This window comes from Cloeon dipterum, chromosome 1, assembly GCF_949628265.1.
Source record: "Cloeon dipterum chromosome 1, ieCloDipt1.1, whole genome shotgun sequence".
NCBI lineage: Eukaryota > Metazoa > Arthropoda > Insecta > Ephemeroptera > Baetidae > Cloeon > Cloeon dipterum.
This window is the reverse complement of record NC_088786.1, coordinates 32,177,666-32,199,743: the sequence shown is the minus strand read 5'-3', so window position 1 is coordinate 32,199,743 and position 22,078 is coordinate 32,177,666. Positions and strand designations below refer to the sequence as shown.

The window sequence follows — 22,078 nt, the reverse complement described above, 5'->3', positions numbered from 1 at the left end:
AATGAAACAACACGTTTCAGTTAACAAAAATATTTATAAATCTTTATTTTCTTGGAAGACTTGGGACCTGCAGTCCAGCTGTAAATCGTGTTACATTTTTCCAATTTATTGATTCTTTTAATATATGGCAACAACTGTTGTGTGTTTGATTCAACTCTAGTCCCTGTGCGCAAAATTAGAGTGAGCATGGCACACTGATCAGATCGATTCACTCAAATTCACTGCATAACTGGCATAGCCACGGCTGCCTGGGTGTGGGTCACGTCGCTCTCGCGCCACAACTGGGTCACTGTCTTCACATCCGTGTAGAAGTTAATACCCTGAAAGTAAAAACGTTTTCAAATTCTTGTTAAGCAATCGACACGTTTCTATGCAGTTAGTACAAAACAGTTTTTAAATCAATCTAGATTTAAGAAAGCGATTCCAAATAAAATTGTCCGATATTTTTATTGATGAAGGAAAAAATATTTGCATTTACCATCTTGCCATAGAAGTGGCAATCACCAAGGAAGGACCCTCTTGATCCAGTGAAGGAGAACATGGGCAGGGGCACAGGGATGGGCACATTCACGCCCACCTGGCCAACGTCGATTTCCTGAGTGAATTTGCGAGCAGTGGCGCCGTTGGTGGTGAAGATGGCTGTGCCGTTGCCGTAAGGGTTGCTGTTGATCAGGTTGATAGCCTCGTCCAGGGTGTCCACGCTCAGACAAACCAGCACAGGGCCAAAGATCTCCTCTGTGTAGCATTTCATCTTCGGCTGATAACATTTGGAATAAAATGCGTAACTTTGAAAAGTCAGAAGTCTGGGGTTAAACATACTGTGACACCGGTGAGGATGGTGGGTCCAACAAAGTTGCCTTTTTCGTATCCTGGAACCACAAGGTTCCTGCCGTCTAGAATCAGTTTAGCGCCTTCATCCACGCCCGACTGGATGAGTCCATTAATTCTCTGCTTGGCCTGGGGGGAGATGACAGGTCCGATGTCCGTTCCGGGAACATGTCCTGCGGGCAAAATATAATTTATCTTAGTACAAAGATAAACGCGGTGTACGCTGCAGGTAAAATATAGGGAAACAATCACCTGCGTTGACTTTGAGTTTCTTGGCGCGCTCGACCAGCTCCGGCAGCCAGTTGTTTGCTTCGCCGACAAAGACAGCAGTGCTGAGGGCCATGCAGCGCTGCCCAGCAGCTCCAAAGGCGGCACCCGACAGCTGGTTCAATGTGTTCTCCTTGTTGGCGTCAGGCATCACCACACCGTGATTCTTGGCACCCATGTTGCTCTGCACGCGCTTGCCGTTCTTTGACCCACGCTCGTAGATGTACTTGCCCTGCAATTTTTTATTTCATTTTTATTTTTATTATAGGCACATGATTTAAGAGGATTATTTAATTTAAAAATGGCATTTTTGTACATTCACATGGGCTCATGGGACCAGAGTGGCCGCAGAAGAGCTTGGGCCCTATCTTTTCACTTGCCTGCACCAAGGTCTTTCATTGAAACGCCAGATATTATTTGTCCCTAATAAAGCCACTAGAAAGGTGCAAAAACCAGAAAGTGGCGAGTCACCCAGCCCAATGAGCTATTAATTTGAGCTTTTCAAGTTACCTAACCAGTTTTTTGCCTTCTCCAACATTGAGCAGCCAAGAGCAGATCCCCGTAATGCTCAAATATCTCTTAATTGCTTTGATTTTGAAGAAAATATTCGTTCAAGCTAATCTCTTACTTAAGATGAAAGCAAGGAGCAGTGAAAAATTTCTTACGGCTTGGTCAGATCCAACAAAGGAAATGGCCTTGATGTCAGGATTATCGCAGATGAAATTGACTGAGTCATGGGTGCCATGGATAACGTTGACCACGCCGTCAGGACAGCCAGCGTCCTTGAGCATCTGCACCAGCATCATGCAAGCGCCAGGAACCCTCTCAGAGGGCTTCATCACAAAAGTGTTACCACACACAATGGCAGTTGGGTACATCTGGTATAAAAAAACATTCAAGTTCACAGACAAAGAGCTATCAGTGTTTCATTTGTACCCAAAGAGGAATCATAGCAGGGAAGTTAAAGGGAGCGATGCCAGCGGTAACGCCGAGTGGAGTGCGGTAAGAGTGGGTGTCCATGTCACGCGCGATTCCATTTAGAGACTCGCCCAGCTGCAGAGAGGTGATGCTGCAGCAGTGTTCGACAACCTCTGCAAAAAGTGCAAAAATAATTTTTTTGAAAAGTTTTGTGCAAAAATAGAATCAGATTAGCGTCATCTGCTTTACCTACGAATTTTATTTAAATATATTATGTTAAATGATAGATGAACAATTCGTATTTTGTCTATAGTTAAAAAACAATATCAAATTAATATGAGACAAACGATACAATGCATATTAAATTTTGTTCAATCATTTACCTACAAATAATAACAGCAGATATTACAATTTTGATCTTATTTTCCAATTTTTTAGCTCGGTATTATTTTAAAACGGATAAAATGTTTGTTTACTAATTTCCACGACTTGATTTAAATTTTTTAGGACATTAAATTTTTTCAACCCAGGTCCAACCTTTTACCTCATTACAATTTGATTTTTCATGGCGTCTGGAAGATTATTTTTTCTACGATCCTTAGGCGCCGCATGATCTATCTACCCCGCCCCTATTTATTTACTCCCCCTCTCCCCCATTGTGGCTTTCTTGCGGGAACGTGAAGCGGGAAAACCACATTTTGCCTGTGAGAGACCTGTCTGTGCGTTATCCTGTATGCGAGTTATGCAGCTCCAAAGGTAAAAGATTGTGGGATTTAGCACGTAAAATTGAAAATCAACTTTTTAAAGCTGGTTTTCATTCATTCGTGAATCATGATGATACTCGATATGTAGAATCTACTTGACAAAACGAATCGATGAAATTGTCACATTTTACTTTTTAGAAAAATCACTTATTATAAGAATTTTGAAGGGAAATTGGCTAATAACTTATTAATTTGTTAAATAATGGCGTTTTTATATTGATTGGGTTGTAACTCCATTTTTGACCTTAAATAATTTTTTTTTTTGCATTTTTCCACCTAGTTATTTTGGAAATAAAAATTAAGTAATAACGTTATGAAATTTCGGTTAATTTTCTTAAAATCTCCAAAAATCGTTGAATCAAAATAATTTCACCACTGTACGATTTTCACATCAGGGAAGGCTACACGAATTTAATGGTTTCACCAAAAACTAAAATGTCAAAACCTAATAGGTTTCTTGTTAAAGTATATATATTGATGAATGAAAATAAAAATATTCCTTGTAAAGAACCCGAAATGAGAAGTTTCCTTAATATTAACTTTGCACTTACGTAGGCCGCGCAAGACATCGCCTTCAGCGTCCACCAAGGTCTTTCCTTGCTCCACAGTGACGCTTTCAGCCAACTCTTTCTATTGATTAACAATCATCAACCCGTCAAGAAACAATTAGAAGTTTTTTTTCTCTGACCATGTTCTTTCTGATGATGTCCTGGTACTTGAACATGACCTGCTGGCGCGTCAGGATGGAGGTCTTGGACCACGTCTTGTAGGCTTCCTTGGCCGCGTCCACGGCAGCTTGCATTTCATCCTGAGTCGAGTTGGGCACTCTTGTGATCACCTGCGAGCGTGTTCGAATTTTGCACATTTTTGCAAACGCAGCCATTTTAATTTAAAATGCTTGCCTCATTGGTCGCTGGATTGTGCAGGTCGACCCACGACTTGGTCTTGGACTCAACAAACTGGCCATTTATGAACAATTTGGTGGTTGGTGCGGCGGCTGTGCTCTGCAGGCGGACGCCGACCTGCTGCAAAACAAGCCAATTCAAATCTCTTTATCTTGGCTGTTTAAAAGGTCAACTTTGACGAGTTTTGCTTCATGCGTTAAATAATGAAAAGTGATAAGAGCAATTTGGCAACAATCTTGGAAGGGAGATCCTCTGTATTGGAGAATATTTCAATATATAGGCCAAGATAGAAGCAATTTAGACAAGGTCATCGCTGCCATGTTAGCACGTAGGCAAATTAATAGACAAATATTTTCTGATGCGTGGAGCACAGTGCTAATAGGTTTAGCAGTTTATTTTTTAAACTCCCCACGGTACAAAATATATTATAATGCAGCAGTGATAAATATAATAGGGAAATGGAGTCATGAGCCATTAAAAACGATATTTGAGCCTTTTAATGATAGCCAGGCAATTATTCGACAGCCAGGATTTTGTCCTTCTGACCTTGAAGAAGTTGTTATCAAAGGAGTTGGCCTAGCTTGACTAAACCAGTTCCGAAACGTGCCTTCTGGCTGTTATTTGAGATGCAAAGAAATATGTATTTTCTTTTGGTAAAATACTATAATAGTGAGGAGAACCATTTCGCTGCGTAATATTTGCAAGCTAAAAGATAAGCATAGCTCGTCATTCATTCAGCTCCAATTGATATGCAATTGTCTGGCTGTGTGATTAAAACTTGAATGAATTGCGCTCTCAGCAACAGAAGTTCTCACCGAACAAAATCGAATTTATAAATAGGGCTTGGATGAAACAAAAAGTGCAGTGAGGAGAAAATGAGCCAATTAATGTCCCATTAAAACTAGTGTCATTCTATCCTCTTAAATTTCAAGTGCAAAAATTAAAATTACATAATTTACCGAGAGTTTGGCGAATCCAGCGAGTCTCAAAGCCATCTTGAGCGCAAGTGAACGAGTGGGAGGTGGAGAGGTATAGAACTGTGGTGCCAATGGCCCCAAGGTTAACCGACTCCCCTCTTTCTCTCCAACCCAGAAACTGCTAATTTTGCATCGTGCGTATTTTGGTTTCTGCGCGTGGCGACAGAAATCTCCGATTGGCCCATCAGGAGGCTGGCCTCGAACCATCGAATGACTCGAATTGTTCTCAACATTCTGACAAACAATTAACAGACAGATTAGATAATTGACCTCAAAATTTAGGAACCTTTTCTATTAGCTTTCATACACTTGATTTAATTTCCTTTTGGTTCTGGTGAATGAGATGAAAAGGGCGAGAGTGGGTCAGAGTTCAATTTGAGCGAATTATAGAGCCTCTATAGCCTATTTGTTTAGGGGAACAGATGTGTGATGGGGGTGTGGCCAAATACGTCACAATCAGCTGGGAAAGCAGTGTTTGGCACGGAGATAAAAATAAATTATCAAAAATAAAAGGGTTTAACACAAACAAGGAAAAATTGTTATCATTTTTAATACAATTTAACTTTTTAAAATGAATTTCAAGCTAATACAAGTTGTGGCTATGTAAAACCTTCTGGCGTTGTTAAAAGTTGGCTGATAGGAAACACCACTCCTCTTGTAACACTTCAATTGAAGTTTAGTCGAGTTGGATTATTATGAAGAACGACAAAAAAATGACAACAGCACTGCTGATATAGTTTAATCATTTTTATTAAGCAAAATGCCGAAGCTGCATTAGAAGATAATCTTATTACAGGCCGTCGTTGATTTCCTGTTATGGTGCATTCCACAAGGTAGCCTTAAAGGTGAGTAAAAACAAAAACAACGGTTCAAGCATGCGAAAACTATTGACAATTTTAATTGGGACATTGCAGCACAGAAATAGTTTTGCTAAATTTGTACTTTGTAGACTGGCTCGCAAACAATGAGCGGCGAAACGACGGCAGACGAGGGCCCCAGTCCTGTGGTGGTCACCGTCCCTCTGCCCATGCCTGAAAACGGTCCTGCACCTGCAGAGGAAGTTCCTGAGGATGAGGCCGCAGCACCCTCGGAGGATGCTAGCGAGCCCAACAATGGCACTAAGAACTCGTCCATCACGGAGCATCCAGCCTACGTGACAGCCATGCAAGAAATCCTGGCTCTGAAGGAGCGCGTGCAGCAGCTGGACGAGGTCGAGAGGACTAAGACCTTTTTGCAGGTGCAGCTCGACACCCTGAGCAAAACTGTTGAGCAGCAGGAGGCTGCGTTAGAGGATCAAAAGGTGATATTAACAATTTTCTTAATTTTTGTATGTTGTGTTATGATAACATCAAATAATAAATGTACTTGAGTTCTCAATAATATTTTTCTTGATAAGACTTATATATCAAAACAATAAAAATTGCTTATTTAGATCAAGAAAGTATTAGCTATTATTTAAGAAAAGAATAGAGAAAGAAATGAACAACTATGTAATTAATGAAACAAAACTATCTCAATGGCTCACAATCAGCTCTGCGCAAATTAATTCAGGATGGCGAGTAGCGAAATTTTAAAATTAATTTAATCTATATGAAGAGCTGAGCCAATTGATAATTTTAAAATTTGTGTTAACTTTTGTCCATATTTGCGATCTCAAAAAACATTAATCAATTTTCAATACTAACCCGGTGCTTAAAATGAAAAATCCTGATTACAGTCTGAGGCGAGGAAACAAGAAGAAGCGGCGATCGCTGCGATAGCTGCTTCGAAGATGCAGCTGGAAAAAATGAGAAAGGAAAACGAGGAGAAGAAACGAGAGTTGGAGGCGACGGTTGTGAGATACGCGGTTAGTGAGCAGGCTGTCATCAAGGCCAGGGCAGGGGCCAGTACACACGAGAAAAAGATGCAAGAGGCTAAGAAAGAGGTTGAAGCCATCCAGAAGAGGATGAAGTCGATTGCGGCGGACCGGGCAAAGTCTGACAAAGACTTTGACGCAAAGGTGGTTTTTCAAAGCATTTGAATCGATTTAATTTTTATGGAATGAAAATTAGTGCAACGAGGTGATGGCGATCAGCAGAGAAAAGGAGAAGCTGCGTGACGAGCTGCACAACAAAGATATTAAAATCAAATGGGCGCAAAACCGGATCACTCAAGAGATGGATGCTCACAGGGAAACCCAAGAGAAGCTCGATAAAGTTTCAGCGATCGTGCAGCAGGCGCAGGATGACGCTGAACTGGCGAAAAAAGATGCACTCGCCTCAATTGCTTCTTTTAAACAGGCTCACTCTGATAAAATGCAGACGCTTGGTATGAACTTCAAACAACCCTTTTTGAAAGCGGCAGGCCTAAAAATTATTATTTCAGAGCTGCAAGTGCATGAGTTGAAGGCCCAGCTGATTGTGGCATGTAGTAATGAAGACACTAGAAAGATAGAGCAGAAAGAAGCGAACGAAGCCGCTGTCAAAATTAAAAAACTTGAGGACGAAAACGGAATGTTAAGTGGCAGGGTGAGTTTTCATTTATTTTCATCGATCTTAAAACAAAATAAATCAACAGAGGTACAAATAACATACTCAATTTTAGTCCTGGTTAGCGTATAATTCGTATTTCTGCACAATTTTAACCTTGTGTTAAAGCAAATAGAAATTAAGAATTTTCTCAGTTTGTTTTAACATCATTACCCTTAGTCAATCCAGGCATCATTCCATAAATTTCTGTGTTAAATTTGAATAGTAGCTTCAGTTAAACTTATATTTTCCATTCACAAATATTCTTATTGAGTCAATTGTTTTGTTTTTCCAGGTACTTACTCTGGAGGCTGAAAAGATAGACCTGCGGCAAAGAGTATCTGATTTGGTCAAGTGCGAGGAGGAAAAATGCCAACTAGAGAAACAGTTTCTATCACTGAAGGCTGAATTTGATCAAATGCAAGTCGAGATGAGGAGAAAGTCTGAAGAGCTTGAGGCAGCCGCCTCAGACGCGGAAGCGTGGCGCACCAAGGAAACTGAGCTGCTCTCCTACACGCAGCAGCTGACCGACAAGCTGGTGGCCGTCCAGTCAGAGGCCATAGCGGCCGAAAACAAAGTTCAAAGGCTGGAGGCAGAATATCAGCCGCTGTCCGACCGAAATTCGCAGCTCGAGGAGCAGCTTCAACGCGTGCAGACAGAGCTTGAGGAAGAGAAACAAGCGCACAAGCAAGAGGTCCAACTCCTCACCAGAAAGGTATGAACGACAGGGTTTTTTCGTCCCTAGTTTTTTCTTACCAGTTTGCGCAAGGAATGAATTTTTCCATTTTTAACCTGTGGAAATCTAAAATTTGCTGTCAGAGTGGTCCAATTTTCTTTAATGTACAGATTTATTTATTTTAAATTGATATTTTCTGCCTCAATTTCCTCCAAATATTTCTTACTGACGATTTTTCAAGTGGAGGTTATGAGCAAATAATAATATGAAAATTATTGAAACCTAGAATGCAAATATTGACTGCAAAAAAACTGGTAAAAATTTAAAAATGATTTTACTACAGCACTGCATTTAAAAAAATGCAGGTATTTTGCAACCTTCTCGCTTGGAAGAGCCTTTGGGTTAAAAATATAAATAAAAATAAAACTAACCGCCAAGACCTTATAACTCAGTTTTAGACTAACCTGAGAAATATGCAGGTCGCAGAGAAACAAGAGGCTGCGGAGAAAGCGGCGGCAAAGCTAGAGGAGGTGGAGGGTGAGTGCGCGGTGCTGAAGAGGAAGCAGCAGCTGGGGACCAAGGAGCTGGCGCGCGAGCTGCAGCAATGCCGGAAGCGGCTGGAGCAGCTGGAGGCGGGCGGCTCGCTTGGCTCGCGCACCAATAGCTCGAGTTCGCTGGAGGACTCTGGAGGCGGCGGCGGCGTTGCACCCACGAACGGCGTCGAGCCACACCTGCTGATAGAGCACATCGGCAAGCTGCAGACCAAGAACACCAAGTTGAACGAGAAGATCGAGTTCCTGGAAGAACACTCGCGCACGCTGCTGATCGAGATTCAGCGCAAAACCAAACTTGTGCAAGAGCTGGTGATGCGCCAGGAAACGGGCGCTCTGTCTTCTAGAGTCTACGACCTCAACAAGGTTAGATGCCGCTTTTCTTTCAATTTTATTAATTTACTAACTCAAGCGTGGGGCTAAACTTGTTATTTTCAAAAATAGCTGGACAAAGCAAGGAAATTGGGACAGGTGAGAGAAACAATCAAAAAATGGCTTTTGCTTTGTATTTTTTGTTAAATTGGTCTTTTTTATTTTTTTAGCAATTTATGACAATTATTACTTCCCTGCCATCTTATCAACAATAAGTTTTGAAAAATCAAAACAAATCTGAATCATTACTTGTTCTACAGTTTATTATTTCTCCTATTGATTTGTTAAATTCAGATCTATTTTGATTTTCCAAAATTTTATTACATAAGTACACTGATAAATTATTTTTCACTCAGTTGGAAGTTGCGAAACACGGCGGGGTGATGGCGTCGGTGTACAGCTCGCAGGACGAGGGCATAACCCTGCAGCTCTCGCTGGAAATCAACAAGAAGTTGCAAGCTGTGCTCGAGGAGACGCTGATCAAAAACATAACCCTGAAGGAGAACATGGACACCCTGGGCCAGGAGATCGCCAGGCTGTCCAAGGAACTGAACTCTCTAAAAATTAAACCAAGTGCCAGCTAATTGCTGTTCGACCAACCCTGGCTGGCCCATTCCAAGTGATGTGTACCTCGACTAATTTTAATTATTTCCCAAGAGTATTAATGGCTGTTGCAACCATATATTATACAATTTTATTGGTGTCTATACAAAATGTACTTGTCGTGTAAATATTGTGCAGAGCATTGTGTTTTAAGGGATTATAAATTAATATACATATATTTGATTTATGTTGGCATCACAATAAATCTTTTGGAAAAGGACAAATCTAGTGGTCTGGAATTCTTAAATTAAAATCCAAATATTGGTTTTACGAGCTTTTAAATGAGAGCAAGCAAGTGGTTATTTTTAAATTATTATTTATTTATGCAGTCTAGCGCAAATTTAACTCGTAATGACATATCAACCACTCTAAATAATCTAAATTTTGCTGAAAAACATTTAAAATCATAATTTTTACCAATTTAAAATATTTTCCAGGTTGGTCATACTTTTGGGCTTGAATGTACAGTTTTAAATATTTTACGGCATCGAGAATAAGTGCGAAAGAAACAGAAAATTGCAAGTTTCTTCTGCCAGATTTCAAACTTGAAAAGAAAGTTGAGAGAGCGAAAAAACCTCATTGAATTAATTGAGACATTCTTTTTACCCCTCGTTCAGCGTAAAATTAGTAGTGCAATTAACTAGAATAGCCGAGGTTTTCGCAATGACAGACGGCTCTGGTTTTGAGTGCACACGAAGATAAAGTAAAGCAGGCCATTCCACTTGTGCGCCTGGCGTCGACCCTAGTAGGCAACCTGTTGGACGGCGGTGCGCAACAAAAAGCGTTTGCAGTCACCAAGACAAGGCCGCGAACGCGCAAAAAGAGCTAAAAATACGTCGCAGCGCGCGGTGCGGCGACGGTAAATAAATTCGCTCTCTTTGCGCCGCTCGCGCACTTGACACTGAAAACGATGAATTTGGAATCATAAATTTGCGTCTGGACTTTGAGAGGGTGGGGAAGTGCGTGCGGCTGGACTCGAGCTTATTTCCTGATGCCTATATCGTGCGCGACGGAGGAGAAAGAGCCGTCCGGGGGTGTCGTCAGAGCCGCGGTCAGGCGGGGAGTCGTGTCGGGCGGACTGGGGAGCTGAGTAGTGCGCGTGAGGCCGGCTGCTTAGGAGGATGCACGCAGCATGTTCGGCTTCTTCAGAAAACAAGCCAAGAGCGCCAATAAAGAGGCCGACGCCGGCCAACATGCACCAGTAGTCAACACGACAGACACAATGACGGTCAGCAACAACGACGACTTCTCGCCAGACCCTGTCACCTCCGTCAGGTAACGCGAATCTACCTTTTTACCGAAAGATTTATAGAATTTCGGTATTTAATTATTCTGTCTGGAAGCCTTGATAATTTTTTAATTTTAACTTAAATTGTATTATTTTTAAATCTAGGTTTACTTAATTTATTTGCGAAGAGAGTAATTATTGTTTCTTATTGCTTATTGAGATTGTTGCTTCTCATCTAGTCCGCTTTCACGAAATCCGTCGACCTTTTCACGTCACGCGTGTTATTTCTACGCATTTCGACCGAGCATTGGCCAACTTTGAACACGCAAGTTCGGGCCTTTGTTTCGTAATAATGACCCCCGAATCTTCGGCTGACCTAATTAATTAATTAGAATGCGCGCGGCCGTGCATTTAAATTGGCGGTGGCTCGGCGTGCCGCATCCTTGCCTCCGCCGAGCTGCTGCGAGTGGATGAAGTGAACCCCAACGCACACACACGAGACCACACAGACGTACCGCTGTGACAATATGCCAAGCGAAATAGGAATGGAAAGAGAGAGACGAGCAGGTCGAAAATAACGCGCCGGATTGATGGTGTTTTCTTAGCGCAGAGATTAATTTCACAAGCCGCGAATGAATTGTCAGCGCTTGCAAATATCACACAGGATTCTATGACTGTTAAATTGAAATAAATGACCTTTAATTTGTTATCATATTGCACAGTAGCAAAAATAGATCGGTTGGTTTCATACTGTGAATTTTTAATCTCTGGCAAATCAAACCATTTGGAAACTACATCTTCCAAAAGAAAAGGAAAGAAGGGGTGAATGGAAATAACTGTCTCTCAAGGATAAATGAATAACAGTAATTTTATCATTTTATAGCAAAATTTGATTTTGCAAAATTTTCCTGTTTAAACTACAGTGACAATATTCTTCTGTCTTCCCTTCCTTATTTTTAAACGTTTATTAAAATTTGGCAGACAATTTAAAATCTTCTGTTAACAAAGAAAATACACACATTTCATGCTGAACCTTTTTTCCTCTCCGGTTTATATCATTTAGGTTATTTTTTTACCAAAAATTATAGAAAAAATGTAGCCATTCTTAAGAAAGTATTTTGAAATAAAATTTACGAACTGAAAATTCGATTATATAAATGAAATTAAGCAACCCTCAGTTGTGTAGTACCAATTAACCCAAAAACCTTACAATTAAATCGCAGGCATCCAGATAATTCAAGATCGGTTTGCGAAAACAAAGTACTAAAAGTTTGCGAATAAAAGTTGGTGCGTAATGCGCGCAAGGTGCCAGCTTATGTAATAGAGGTCGCGGCGAATTGTGTCAGCGGGTTAATGAAAAACCGTCAAGCGTGCAGACGTCCTTGGTGCGATTTTTAACTGGACCATGCCACTGTCCATCACTCAGAGCAAAAAGGCGGATCGGGAAGGAGGCCGATTGTCTCCTCTGCGCTTTGCAAATTAGCTGATACACGTGTAGCTTCGAGAATTCGCGACGAGGGAATAAAGTCCCTTGTTTAATTTTAATGCTAGCAGGAAGTTTGAGCTAAAAGGGAAATATTTATTTTAAGAATTCGGGAAACACAATGAGCGAGAGATATTTCAATTTAATATTTTTCAAAAAAGTATGGCTAAGTCGGCACAATTAATCAATATATTTCTAAATTAATCTAGAATCGACTAGAATATTGATTAAGTAAACGTGTAATCCCGCGTATCGAAAGATCTAAATTTAAATTTCCTGTGATCTTGTACGTGTCGCAGCAGCTGCTGTCTACACTGAGAGAAAGAGAGGACAAAGTAACCAAGCAAACGCGAGAGAAAATCCTACTGGTCGCGATGGGGTGGGGCCGTCCCAAGAAAGCGAAACTGCGTGTCGATTGGGGACCGAATCAGACACTCAGAGGGAAATAGAGAGAGAGAAAAACAAATTAAACAACGCGCGAAGAGCCAAAAGAGAGAATCAAAACATCAGCTGGCAAGAATCGAGGAAGACGCGCACAAACTCGTACTATCGCGTCTTGTCTTCTCGCAGCCGATCGACAAAACAACAACCACTAGCTGCGCGTGATTTTAATTCCAAGTCGCATTAATTGATTTATTGAATGTTTATTTTGGTCAAAATATTTTTAATTTAAAAGATTTAGACGTTTTTCTAATTGTAAGATCGCAAAGAGCTTATGCTACAATTAAAATATAATCAAAATTTAAATATTCTGTAATTGTTAAAAGAGTTCGTCAAATTTATAATACGCATTTTATGCGTGTAGCTTAAAAACCTCGCCGATTTTGGATTTTTCCGAATTTTTTCCTTGAAAAGATCATATTTTGCACCAAACAGAGAGAGAGTGTATGAAAAATTCATTTCAATTTTTATATATTTTTAATATCCCAATATTTTTTATTAAAATCAGTAGAAATAGAATTCATTGTTTTTTTAAATTCTCATTTGTGTCATCCAACATTAAATATTTATGTTTCGAAAAAATTGAGGAACACCCGTCAAAAGGTTTTCGTGCGATGCATAGTGGGTTTTCCGAAAAAAATGCGGATTTTTGTGAATCTTCATAAACACATGAATTTTAACGTCTTTTTTAAAAATTTAAGCAAAAATTTTCGTGTATTTGCCATTTTGCATGAAAATCAATTTAATCTTTTTTTAACAAAATTTAACTCACGAATTAAAACGTCCAAAATCGTAAAGTTTAAATGGGGAAGCTTTGAAGAAGGCTTCTTCTGCAAACATTGCTCTCTCGATTTTTCGCCCGCTGATTGAAAACAACGCATTGAGTCTCTGTCGTTGCCAAAACTAACAAAGCAAACATGTTCGCTCTGACCATTTTTCAAAGCGGCGGCGGACGAAAAATGGCTGGCACGAGCAGCTGTACGAAAATGCGAGAGAAGCTAGAAGGCCGCCGTGGTGAACAAAACACGCTCGGCTGCTCTTCTAGTGACTTTTTGTGTTTTTATTTCTGTCCGACGAATGTGCGCCAGTCTGAGAGCTAAGGATGGGTGTATAGGGTGCGCGCCCGGCAGTCGCTTGTTGATGTTGTTCTGGCGATGAGGTGAGAAGAGAGGCTGCAGTACCGCGGGAGATGAAGCTCAACTTCAGCTGGGTAGACGGCCTGCAGTCTGTCACGTAATGAGCGAAAGAGCGCACCTCTGAGGGCCACAGGCAGAGATGGCCGCCGCGTGCTGTGCAGTGCTATGCTAACACACAACCTCCCTAACCATGACCTCCCGTCAGGGGCTCTTCGTCCTGCACATGGCCGCCAGGTACACTACCCCGCGCCACCAAGCACACATAAGGACAACCCGACTTTTCCTCGCTTCAGCTTTTATTTTGGAATTTAGAGACTTTCCTAACACGTATATAGCCGCAATTAATCGTGTACAGCTAATTACTCTTTTCCGCCAGCCGGCCAGTCTATTTTGGCACGGGGCTGCTTTGTACAAACGCACTTTTGTTTGCTTTTCCCTTGGTCCTTAATCACGCACCACTTGATAAACGACTTTTGGCCGGCCGTGAATAACAATGCAGGACGACGACGAAAATAATAAGATTCACCTGGAAGATGAACTGCTTTTTCATTAAATTAGTCCCAATTGTCAGCGGCCACAGAGATAGGTGCGCTAAGTGCTCGAGGTAAATTCCCTAAATTCCACCCTCGTGACGAGTCGCATTCCGGGAAACGTGTACGTGCGATTTTGGCAAGTGGTCAGTCACTCGAAAAATGCGCCTGTTGCCCACCGGCACTAAATTCGCAGTCAGGCTCGCTGCAATTATTGCACGTAATTAAAGCTAACGGCCTATTGCAGATTCAGATTGGGCCAACGCAATTTCTTCATTTTGAAAAACAAGCTGTATTTTACGTCGTTGTTTGCGAAAGCATTATTTCACACAATCTGATATTTCGGCAACTAATAAAATTAGCCTAATTGTCTTATATGTGCTAGACGCATTTATAGCCAATCAAGAGTGTTGGCTGGGCCGCTAAAATGCTCTAGGGGGTTAAGCGACGTGATAAACTCGACCAGTGGGTCACTTGACACGAGAAAGAAAGAAAAAACGGTTAAGTGTGTGCGTCGTGTCCCACTTAATTAATCGTGGCCAATTTAGAGCAGCGGTCGCAAAGGGTTTTTTCGCGAGTTTTGCCACCCAACAAAGGAGTAAAGCGAGCGACGCGCGCGCAGAAATAGCCAAAAGGCTAATTTTAAGTTTTGCCTCGCGCCCGCCGCGGAGAAAAGAAGTACATCCGCGTGCTCTTCTGCTCATCGGAAAAAACTGAAAGGGGTTGCGGGAGGGTCGCTTTCAGCCCAAGGCTCCAGACTATTTTCGCCGCCACGGCCGAGTCACCTATGATCGAGACGAAAAAATAAATAAACAGACTTTTGTTGAAACAACCTTGAGAGCGCTCGCACGGGAGCGGCGAATATGTTTCAATGATAAATAATCACTCGCAAATAAATTAAACACGTTAATATTTTTAGACGTATGCACAGAGAAATGTTTAGTGGAGCAGCTGTAATGTTTGCTTTTAAGAGCATGACAGATTTAGAAGTTTAAGCGAGTTTAATTGAGTCGAGAGCTGCTGCTGCTGCTGATGCTGCCGGGGTTGCGTATTCGGATTCAGAGAACTTAATTTTTATCTCTCGCGGGGCTGGTGATCAAATGCAGCCGCTCCGAGAGCGCAGCGAGTGCATTCGCTTTCTATTTCGGTCGGCGTTTTGAACCGTGGCGTGCTTGCAGGAGGCGCTTGGAGGCCAAAGTTGACGACCTGTCGACTCAGATTGCTGCCAAAGATGCCGAGATTTTCCAGCTCAAGAACACGCTCGGTGACCTCAACAGGCAGGTCAGCACCAAGTCCGCCAGCATGGACAGTGAGTATTTTGGTTTAATTCGAAAGGGCGGAAGTTTCCAGACGTCATGTAAGACGCATTTATTTGCGTTCGCCAGAGGCGAAATGATCGAGTGTAATTACGCCTGTTTTATTTTGGTTGCGCGTCTCTCACGTGCGCGTGCTCTTTCCTCTCTTTGCGTGCGCGAGCGGGATTTCCACCGCGACTCATGATGCACTGCGCTGGCTGCCAACTCGCTCAAGATAACCAGCGTGTCCGCGATTAAGGTTAAAGCACGCCGATCAGCCATCTGGTCTCAGCGCCGCGACTTGAATGCTTTGGCAAACGGGTTCAATGCGGACGTGTGTATCAACTCTATTTTCAGCCTCGAGTTAACTTAATTGTAAATCAACTTGTGATTTAGTCGAGTCCAATTTGCGAAATCGTGCATTTGCCGCTTGTCGCTGGCGATGAAGCGAAATTTACGGCGTGAACCATGAAATTCGTTCTTTTGTCGTTGAGGAAACACGCGCGAGCACGAGGAAAGAAAGAGTTATATTGGCAACAATGAGGAATTCTTAATATGTGGGCTATTCTTTTTTCTTAGAAAATACGGTTGGGCCAGCTTAAAATAGTACGCAATGCCCAGAAAAATATCTTGAAACTCAAATGGTGAAAAAAATATATATAACTTTTAACAGGAGTGCAAGCCGAGTTGGAGGCAGCTTATAAAGAGACTGAGTTAGCGAAGACGGCTCTGAGGAGGTTTGAGGACGAGAAGGAAAACTTCAGGCACCAAAACGACGAGCTGAAGGAGGTACTAGAAAAGAGGACCAGCAGCTGCAGTGAGTGTATTATTTTATGACTCCTTGGGCAACTCATCGAGGATGGTTTTTGGTTCAGGTGAGGATGATTCCGACGATGAAGATGACGAGGATGAAGAGTCTGAGGAGGAGGAAGAGGACACCAAGGAGCTCAAAGAGAAAATCCAGAAACTGGAGGAGCAGTTGGCAGCTCTGACCAACGAAAGGGACCGATTGTTGGAAGAGAAGGAAAGCGCCGAGAAGAAACATGCCGAAGAAACCAAACAGCTGAAAGAAGAACTGGACGAGGCCGTGGCGCAGAAAAAGGCCGTCACAGCAAAGTACGAGAAAGAGTATGAGCAGCTACGCACCGTCAACTCTGACAGGGAGCAGCAAATGCTGGACGACTTCGAGTGGAAACTGCGTGAGGTTGAGGGTAGTTGCAAACGCAAGCTGGAGGAAAAGACCAAGGAGGTGGAGCGCAGGGTCAAGGACGTGCAGATCAAGCTTGACCAACGCATCGCCATGCACACAGCAGACGTAAGTTCAAAACCGCCGGCTGTTGGCGAAAAAGGCAGTCGTCAAAAATATCCCGTTGTTTACGCGGAACAAAGCAAGCTCATTTGCTTGCGCTGCTGTGCGGTCCAGCAGTTTTGATCTATTTTTGCTGTTGACACAGGTGGAGAAACTGCAGAAACTAGAAGCAGAAATGACGCAGCTCCGCAGCCTGAGTCACGACCAGCAACGCTTGCTTCGCGAAGCGCAGCGAGAGCATGACAAACTCGAAGTAATTAAAATAGCAAATAATGCGCAATTTTCGAGGTGTTAACGAACGTGAATCGGTGCGTTTCAGGCCAACATAGGGATGCTGAATAGCGAAATCAGCAGGTTGAATGGCCAGCTGGAGAGGGAAAAGAACGTCCTCTCGGCGGTGCAGGTGAATGAACTAAAGCGGAAAAAATGCCAAGGCTCTGAACTTATTGAATTTTTTATTGCAGAGCTTAAATCAGAGAAAGAAAGAGGAACGCGAGGAGCTGCACGAACAACAGATGCAAATCCAGAAGAAGGAGGTCGCGCAGCAGGTGAGTGCATGTAATAGCGTTAATCGAATTTCGAGCGCCTGCGAGTTGTCATTAGTATGCAACCCGCGCGACACATCTGTTTAACGGCACAGCTGCAACCGATTAAAAAATAATAAATCAAGATTGTTGATAGGTGCCAATGAAGGCAGAAGCACACGAGGTCGTTATCATTCATTAGTTTGCAGTCCTAATTCATGAGCTAAAATAAGAATGTCCAATTGAATTTAATCGTTTGTGTGGGAATTTATGGAATGATGTCTTGACCAATCAAGACTGACGTTGAAAACAAATACACATAAGGAATTTTCTATTTGCTTGTAAAATCAGGGGCCGAGAATCTAAAAATTCGCGCAGATTATTATATTTTTAACTCCAAACTGTCATTCAAATAGTAAACATTCAGTTTTAATTTTATTATTTGTTTTTAACGTAAAACCAAAATGCCTGCACTAAATTCTTTTCAATTTCCGTTGGCAAAAATTAAAATGTTTTCGGCCAAATATTTACTGATCAACAATAATTTTTGAATTTAGCCACGCATGCGTTTGAATCATATTTAATTCACCATGATTTTGTTAAAAGGTGGAAGAGCGTGTGAAGAGAGAATTAGATCAGGAGATGCGTTCGAAAGTGGATGAGGCGATATTAAAAAAGCAAGGGGAATTCGAGCGCGAACTAGCCGCCGAGCAAGCACGCGCCCAAGAGAAACTGGAAGCCAGTCAGCGCCAGATTTCTCAGCTCAAGGACCAAATGACTCGGCGGGAAGAACAACACCGCAGGGACATGTCCAACGCCATCCAGGAGGCGGACAGCAGCCGCCTGGAGTTGAGGAGGAAGCTGGACAAGCTGGATTTGCAGTACCAGGATAGGATAGAGGCGCTGAATGAGGCGTAAGATGTTTTACCACATTTGGTCATGAAAACTAAGATGATTTTTGGAATTAGGCACGCTGTCCAGATGGAAGAGCTGGAGAAAAAGGCCAGCCAGGCTGAGATGCAACTAGTTTCCTCCAAAACCACTCTGGAGCTGGTCAAGGAGCAGATGACAAGGGACTTTGACGACAAGTTCAACGAACTCTACAAACAACACCAGAAACAGCTTGGTGAGAGTGAATTTTAAACTGATGAAATATAGATCTGATCTTATTTTATTATATTTCAATTGCAGCGAGACAAAGAGACGAGTTGCAAGAAGTGCATGAAGAAGAAATTACAGCCCTGCAAGCAAGACACATTGCGGAAATCGCAGCTCTGTGCAAAAACAAAGTCAACGTGAGTCTCCTCGATTTGGACAGTCTTATTTCATAATTCGCATTTGGAGACAATTAGCAAATTGCAAAATTCTTCAATGCATGACCAAAAGTTTGGAAGACGTGATAATTGTCTCTTTTTGTTTGTCCAGAATCACATTGACTAAAAATAGTGATAAGGTGATATTGTGTTCAATTCTCAGGAGCGATCTGAATTTGTATAGAAAAATCTTGGCAATCTCCGCGGAGGCAAACACAATCGGTTGGAACAAAAGTTTTTCTCGAATCATGTCCAGAAATCAGCTTCTCTCGTCTTTTGCTTTATTCTTCTTTCTTTATCTATATAGTTAATTATGAACTCGTCCTGGTCCCGGCAAAATTGCGCAACGTTCAACAAACACCCAAATTTTCATTGTCGAATTGATTGTTGCCCTTTTCTTGCAACAAGGAAATTAGCGTTTGGTTGTTGAAAATTGCGCAATTTTGACGGGACCAGGACGAACTGTAAAAAACAATCAGTAGATAGACATTCATTTTCAGAACCAAAATTCAAAGCGGCAGTCTAATTTAAGTTGTTTGACGTCGTGTTTTTGACTTTTTTTGCAGTGGCTTGGCTGGCTGATTCCTAAATCGCAAACTAGATCTTAAAATGTAAGCACTGTGTACATGTCACTGGAAAGCAGCTAACACTGGCTTGGTGTGTTTTTCCCTTATTTTCTCGATTGGATTAACCCCATGTTCATAATATATCATATTGACTTTATTTTTTCAACGCATATTTGCTGTTCCAGGGCGACGTCGAGCTGGTGGACCCTGCCGCGCACAAAGAGATTCTCAACAAACTAAGGTGAGTGCAGACCTGGTTACAGGCTGTCCTCCGGTTGATTTTCGGGTTTGGATCGAATGCCACGATTCAAGCCTGGAGACCACCTGATACCCTGGCCATTTTTCCCATTTTTTCCAGCTTTTGCCGCTTTTTGCTTTCCTTGTTTTGCCCTTTTGCCGACTCCAGAACAGTTTCACACGTTTTTGAATGGTGTTTCTTTCCCCGTTTTTGGGAATGAGAGAGAGAGAGAGAGAGCCAGATCAGGTCACTCAGGTGTTAATTTGTTAATTTTGTCCGGCAGCAGCGTGGCGCCGCAGGATGCGGTGAAATCGTCCCGGCAGCCGTCAATGGCGCTGCTCATGCCCCTGCTGGTTTGGGCGTGCGCCGACTCGCCGCCGCTCGCCCTGGCCGCCCTTTTGCTCGTGGCGGCCGCCTACCTGCTCGCCAGGGTTGCCACCGCCAAATCCCAAGCTCAAACTCTCTCTTGAGAGCAGCAGTGACACAGACTGCAATGAAAGCCAACAAAAGACAATTTAGCCTCCGCGCGCATTTTGCCAGTGTCGTTCGTGCTGTGATATTTTTACAGACGCTGCTAGTCACGAAATAATATATTTAGTGCTTTTAAATTTTAGTTCGTATTAATATATTATAATGTCTCATACAACTCACTGATCATTTTTCGAACATCTGCCGCCCACCCCCGTGTCTTTCCGTTGAATGTATTCTTATAAATACATGTTTAGATGTGCTGTGCTAAGTAATAAATAATAATATAACGTTGAATAAAATATAAATTCGCGACGAGTTTGGCCGAATATATATTTATATATTTTTTGCATCCGCCCACCAACCACTTCAGTGATCTGCACTGTGCTCATCTCATTCATCGCTAGGATTTTAAATTATTTTTAGTCGCACGCCAGACGCTCAAGGCGCGCAAGTGCTTATTTCTGTCCATACCCCTTAAGCTCGTGTGAATATGCGCGACATTGGAGAAGACGCGAGCGCTTCACACTCTATCTATCTACACTTGTTAACTCTTTTTCTGCCGCTATGTTTTTTGTAACTAATAATAAAATGGTTAAAATGAATTCAAAATATCTGTCATTTCCCCTACGCTGCTTTTTACTCTTTTTCAAATCCAGATCCCTCCACAAACCCTGCACTTTCCTCCCTCCGTTGCTGGAGTAAAGTTTGTATTTTACTGGGGGTGTGAAAAAAAAATTTGCGGGTTTTTTCCATAACAAATAGATAATTTCTATTTAAGAAGAATGGCTAAAATATTAATATAAAATACATAATTTTTCATAATATTTTTTGTGACTGAATTTGGAAACCCCCAAAATTAGTGCGCAAAAAATCAGAGGAGTATTTTCGTGGGTTGCAAAATTGGCGAGTCCTGATGATTTCACTAGTGTTGCACCATTTCGACTTTGCTTACCAGAGCAAAGTTTTATCAAGTGCCTTTTCCATTGCTTTTTACTCCGAGACCTGTTGTTTTATATCATAATTTTGTTGCAATGCTAAGTAAGATTTAACATAAATAATCCAGGCAGAACATAGTAACAAATTGAGTACCTGGTCGACAGGAAGCAGGAGCTGATCATCTCGGACCTGGTGGCCACCATCAGGGAGCAGGACCACGCGTTGACCACGATGACGCAGGAGAAGCGCGAGCTGCAGCTGCAGTTGAAACAACAGCCGGAGGTGGTGAACGGGGGGCGGCCCCAGGGGCGAGTCCTCCGCAGGATCAGCGAGTGCACGGAGCCGAGCAGGGAGTCCTCGTTCGACGACAGCAGCTGCGAGGTGCGCATCGAGGAGGTGCTGGACGACGACGACGACGAGCCGGCCGACGACGGCGTCACCTTGCAGCAGGTCGATTTGCTCAGCGTGCTGATCGCGGACGAGGTCAAGGGGTCGCCGAGCCCCTCTGGCTGCAGCTCGTCGGGGGGCAAGTCCAGTCTGTCCGACGATCTGGACGTGCCGCGGACGTACTTCATCTGCCACACGCCCGACCAGGTATTCCCCGTCACAAGGCTGAGACCCGAGAGGTGCCGCTCGCTCGACCCAGGATGCCTCAAGGTGGCACCCTTCTTCGGCAGGGCCACTAGCTGCCCCGCTAGACTCACCACCGATGACGACTGGGGGGACTGAGTTGCATCGTGCAGATTTATCGCGAAGTGAGAGAGATGAGAAATGGGCTACACTTAAAGCGCCCGCACAGCCGTACGTAAAACGCCCCGAATATCACAAAGAGATTTATGCCTTTTTGTAATTAAATAAAACCTTTTTGGAACTGCTTGCTATTATTTCCAAGGCACATTATCCTACGTTGCAGTGACTGCCGAGAATTTTTTGGGACGTTTAGAATTAGAATGGTGATCGTCTGGGATAATTTACTTAAACTTTCTGGCGTTAGGAAGTTAGGTACAAAAATCCTCTTAGGATTTAAAAAAACAGGTAAATTTTAAATCGAATTTTGAAGCCAATTTTCGTTCAATTATGACGATACTTTGACTGTAGATCTATTTGTCGAGAGGAATCAATATATTGGGATTAGCCAAAATTGCAATAATAACCAGTGCTCCAATTGATTTTGTACTTGAACTCCTTGCTTAATTTTTAAATTTAGCTTCCTGGCCCATAACAAGAATCTGCAAAATTT

General features: G+C 42.4%; 3 protein-coding genes across 8 annotated transcripts; 2 read left to right on the top strand and 1 right to left on the bottom strand.

The window, feature by feature from the left end:
* Positions 1–14: 14 nt before the first annotated feature.
* Positions 15–4,783, bottom strand: LOC135947664 (probable methylmalonate-semialdehyde/malonate-semialdehyde dehydrogenase [acylating], mitochondrial). The gene is made up of 10 exons (XM_065496558.1): positions 4,642–4,783; positions 3,680–3,802; positions 3,466–3,615; positions 3,329–3,407; positions 2,032–2,186; positions 1,761–1,973; positions 1,081–1,327; positions 820–1,001; positions 479–757; positions 15–320 (listed from the first exon to the last, which is right to left on the bottom strand). Exons 1-10 carry the CDS (start codon positions 4,675–4,677, stop codon positions 219–221), a joined length of 1,566 nt encoding a protein of 521 aa, XP_065352630.1. The 5' UTR covers positions 4,678–4,783; the 3' UTR covers positions 15–218.
* Positions 4,784–5,287: 504 nt separating this feature from the next.
* LOC135947663 (coiled-coil domain-containing protein 186-like) lies at positions 5,288–9,592 on the top strand. Of its 2 annotated transcripts, XM_065496556.1 has the most exons (9): positions 5,288–5,504; positions 5,609–5,959; positions 6,377–6,658; positions 6,711–6,966; positions 7,024–7,166; positions 7,462–7,881; positions 8,322–8,759; positions 8,838–8,864; positions 9,122–9,592. In XM_065496556.1, exons 2-9 carry the CDS (start codon positions 5,624–5,626, stop codon positions 9,347–9,349), a joined length of 2,130 nt encoding a protein of 709 aa, XP_065352628.1. In that variant the 5' UTR covers positions 5,288–5,504; positions 5,609–5,623; the 3' UTR covers positions 9,350–9,592. The 2 variants fall into 2 exon arrangements, with proteins under 2 accessions (XP_065352628.1, XP_065352629.1); XM_065496557.1 differs by lacking the exon at positions 8,838–8,864 and having other exon boundaries at positions 5,295–5,504.
* An 845-nt stretch (positions 9,593–10,437) lies between these two features.
* Positions 10,438–21,709, top strand: LOC135947661 (myosin-11-like). Of its 5 annotated transcripts, none has more exons than XM_065496550.1 (12): positions 10,438–10,643; positions 15,365–15,495; positions 16,155–16,298; positions 16,357–16,796; positions 16,936–17,043; positions 17,110–17,193; positions 17,255–17,338; positions 17,921–18,228; positions 18,283–18,440; positions 18,506–18,609; positions 19,379–19,434; positions 21,003–21,709. In XM_065496550.1, the coding sequence occupies exons 1-12, from the start codon at positions 10,501–10,503 to the stop codon at positions 21,565–21,567; spliced, it is 2,325 nt and encodes a 774-aa protein (XP_065352622.1). In that variant the 5' UTR covers positions 10,438–10,500; the 3' UTR covers positions 21,568–21,709. The 5 variants fall into 5 exon arrangements, with proteins under 5 accessions (XP_065352622.1, XP_065352626.1, XP_065352625.1 ...); XM_065496554.1 differs by lacking the exon at positions 21,003–21,709 and adding an exon at positions 19,718–20,504 and having other exon boundaries at positions 10,440–10,643; XM_065496553.1 differs by lacking the exon at positions 21,003–21,709 and adding an exon at positions 19,715–20,504 and having other exon boundaries at positions 10,440–10,643.
* Positions 21,710–22,078: the final 369 nt, after the last annotated feature.

Bases quoted from the DNA above. Each gene is read 5' to 3' on its own strand.
- LOC135947664 (XM_065496558.1), bottom strand. From the start codon at position 4,677: ATGGCTTTGAGACTCGCTGGATTCGCCAAACTCTCG. The intron at 2,187-3,328 runs GTAAGTGCAAAG...CACTTTTTGCAG, and splicing joins CGATGTCTTGCGCGGCCTAC to AGGTTGTCGAACACTGCTGC. The intron at 1,002-1,080 runs GTGATTGTTTCC...TTTTGCCCGCAG, and splicing joins GAAACTCAAAGTCAACGCAG to GACATGTTCCCGGAACGGAC.
- LOC135947663 (XM_065496556.1), top strand. From the start codon at position 5,624: ATGAGCGGCGAAACGACGGCAGACGAGGGCCCCAGTCCTGTGGTGGTC. The intron at 7,882-8,321 runs GTATGAACGACA...AGAAATATGCAG, and splicing joins TCCAACTCCTCACCAGAAAG to GTCGCAGAGAAACAAGAGGC. The intron at 8,760-8,837 runs GTTAGATGCCGC...TTTCAAAAATAG, and splicing joins GAGTCTACGACCTCAACAAG to CTGGACAAAGCAAGGAAATT.
- LOC135947661 (XM_065496550.1), top strand. From the start codon at position 10,501: ATGTTCGGCTTCTTCAGAAAACAAGCCAAGAGCGCCAATAAAGAGGCC. The intron at 18,229-18,282 runs GTAAGATGTTTT...TTTTGGAATTAG, and splicing joins ATAGAGGCGCTGAATGAGGC to GCACGCTGTCCAGATGGAAG. The intron at 19,435-21,002 runs GTGAGTGCAGAC...CCTGGTCGACAG, and splicing joins GAGATTCTCAACAAACTAAG to GAAGCAGGAGCTGATCATCT.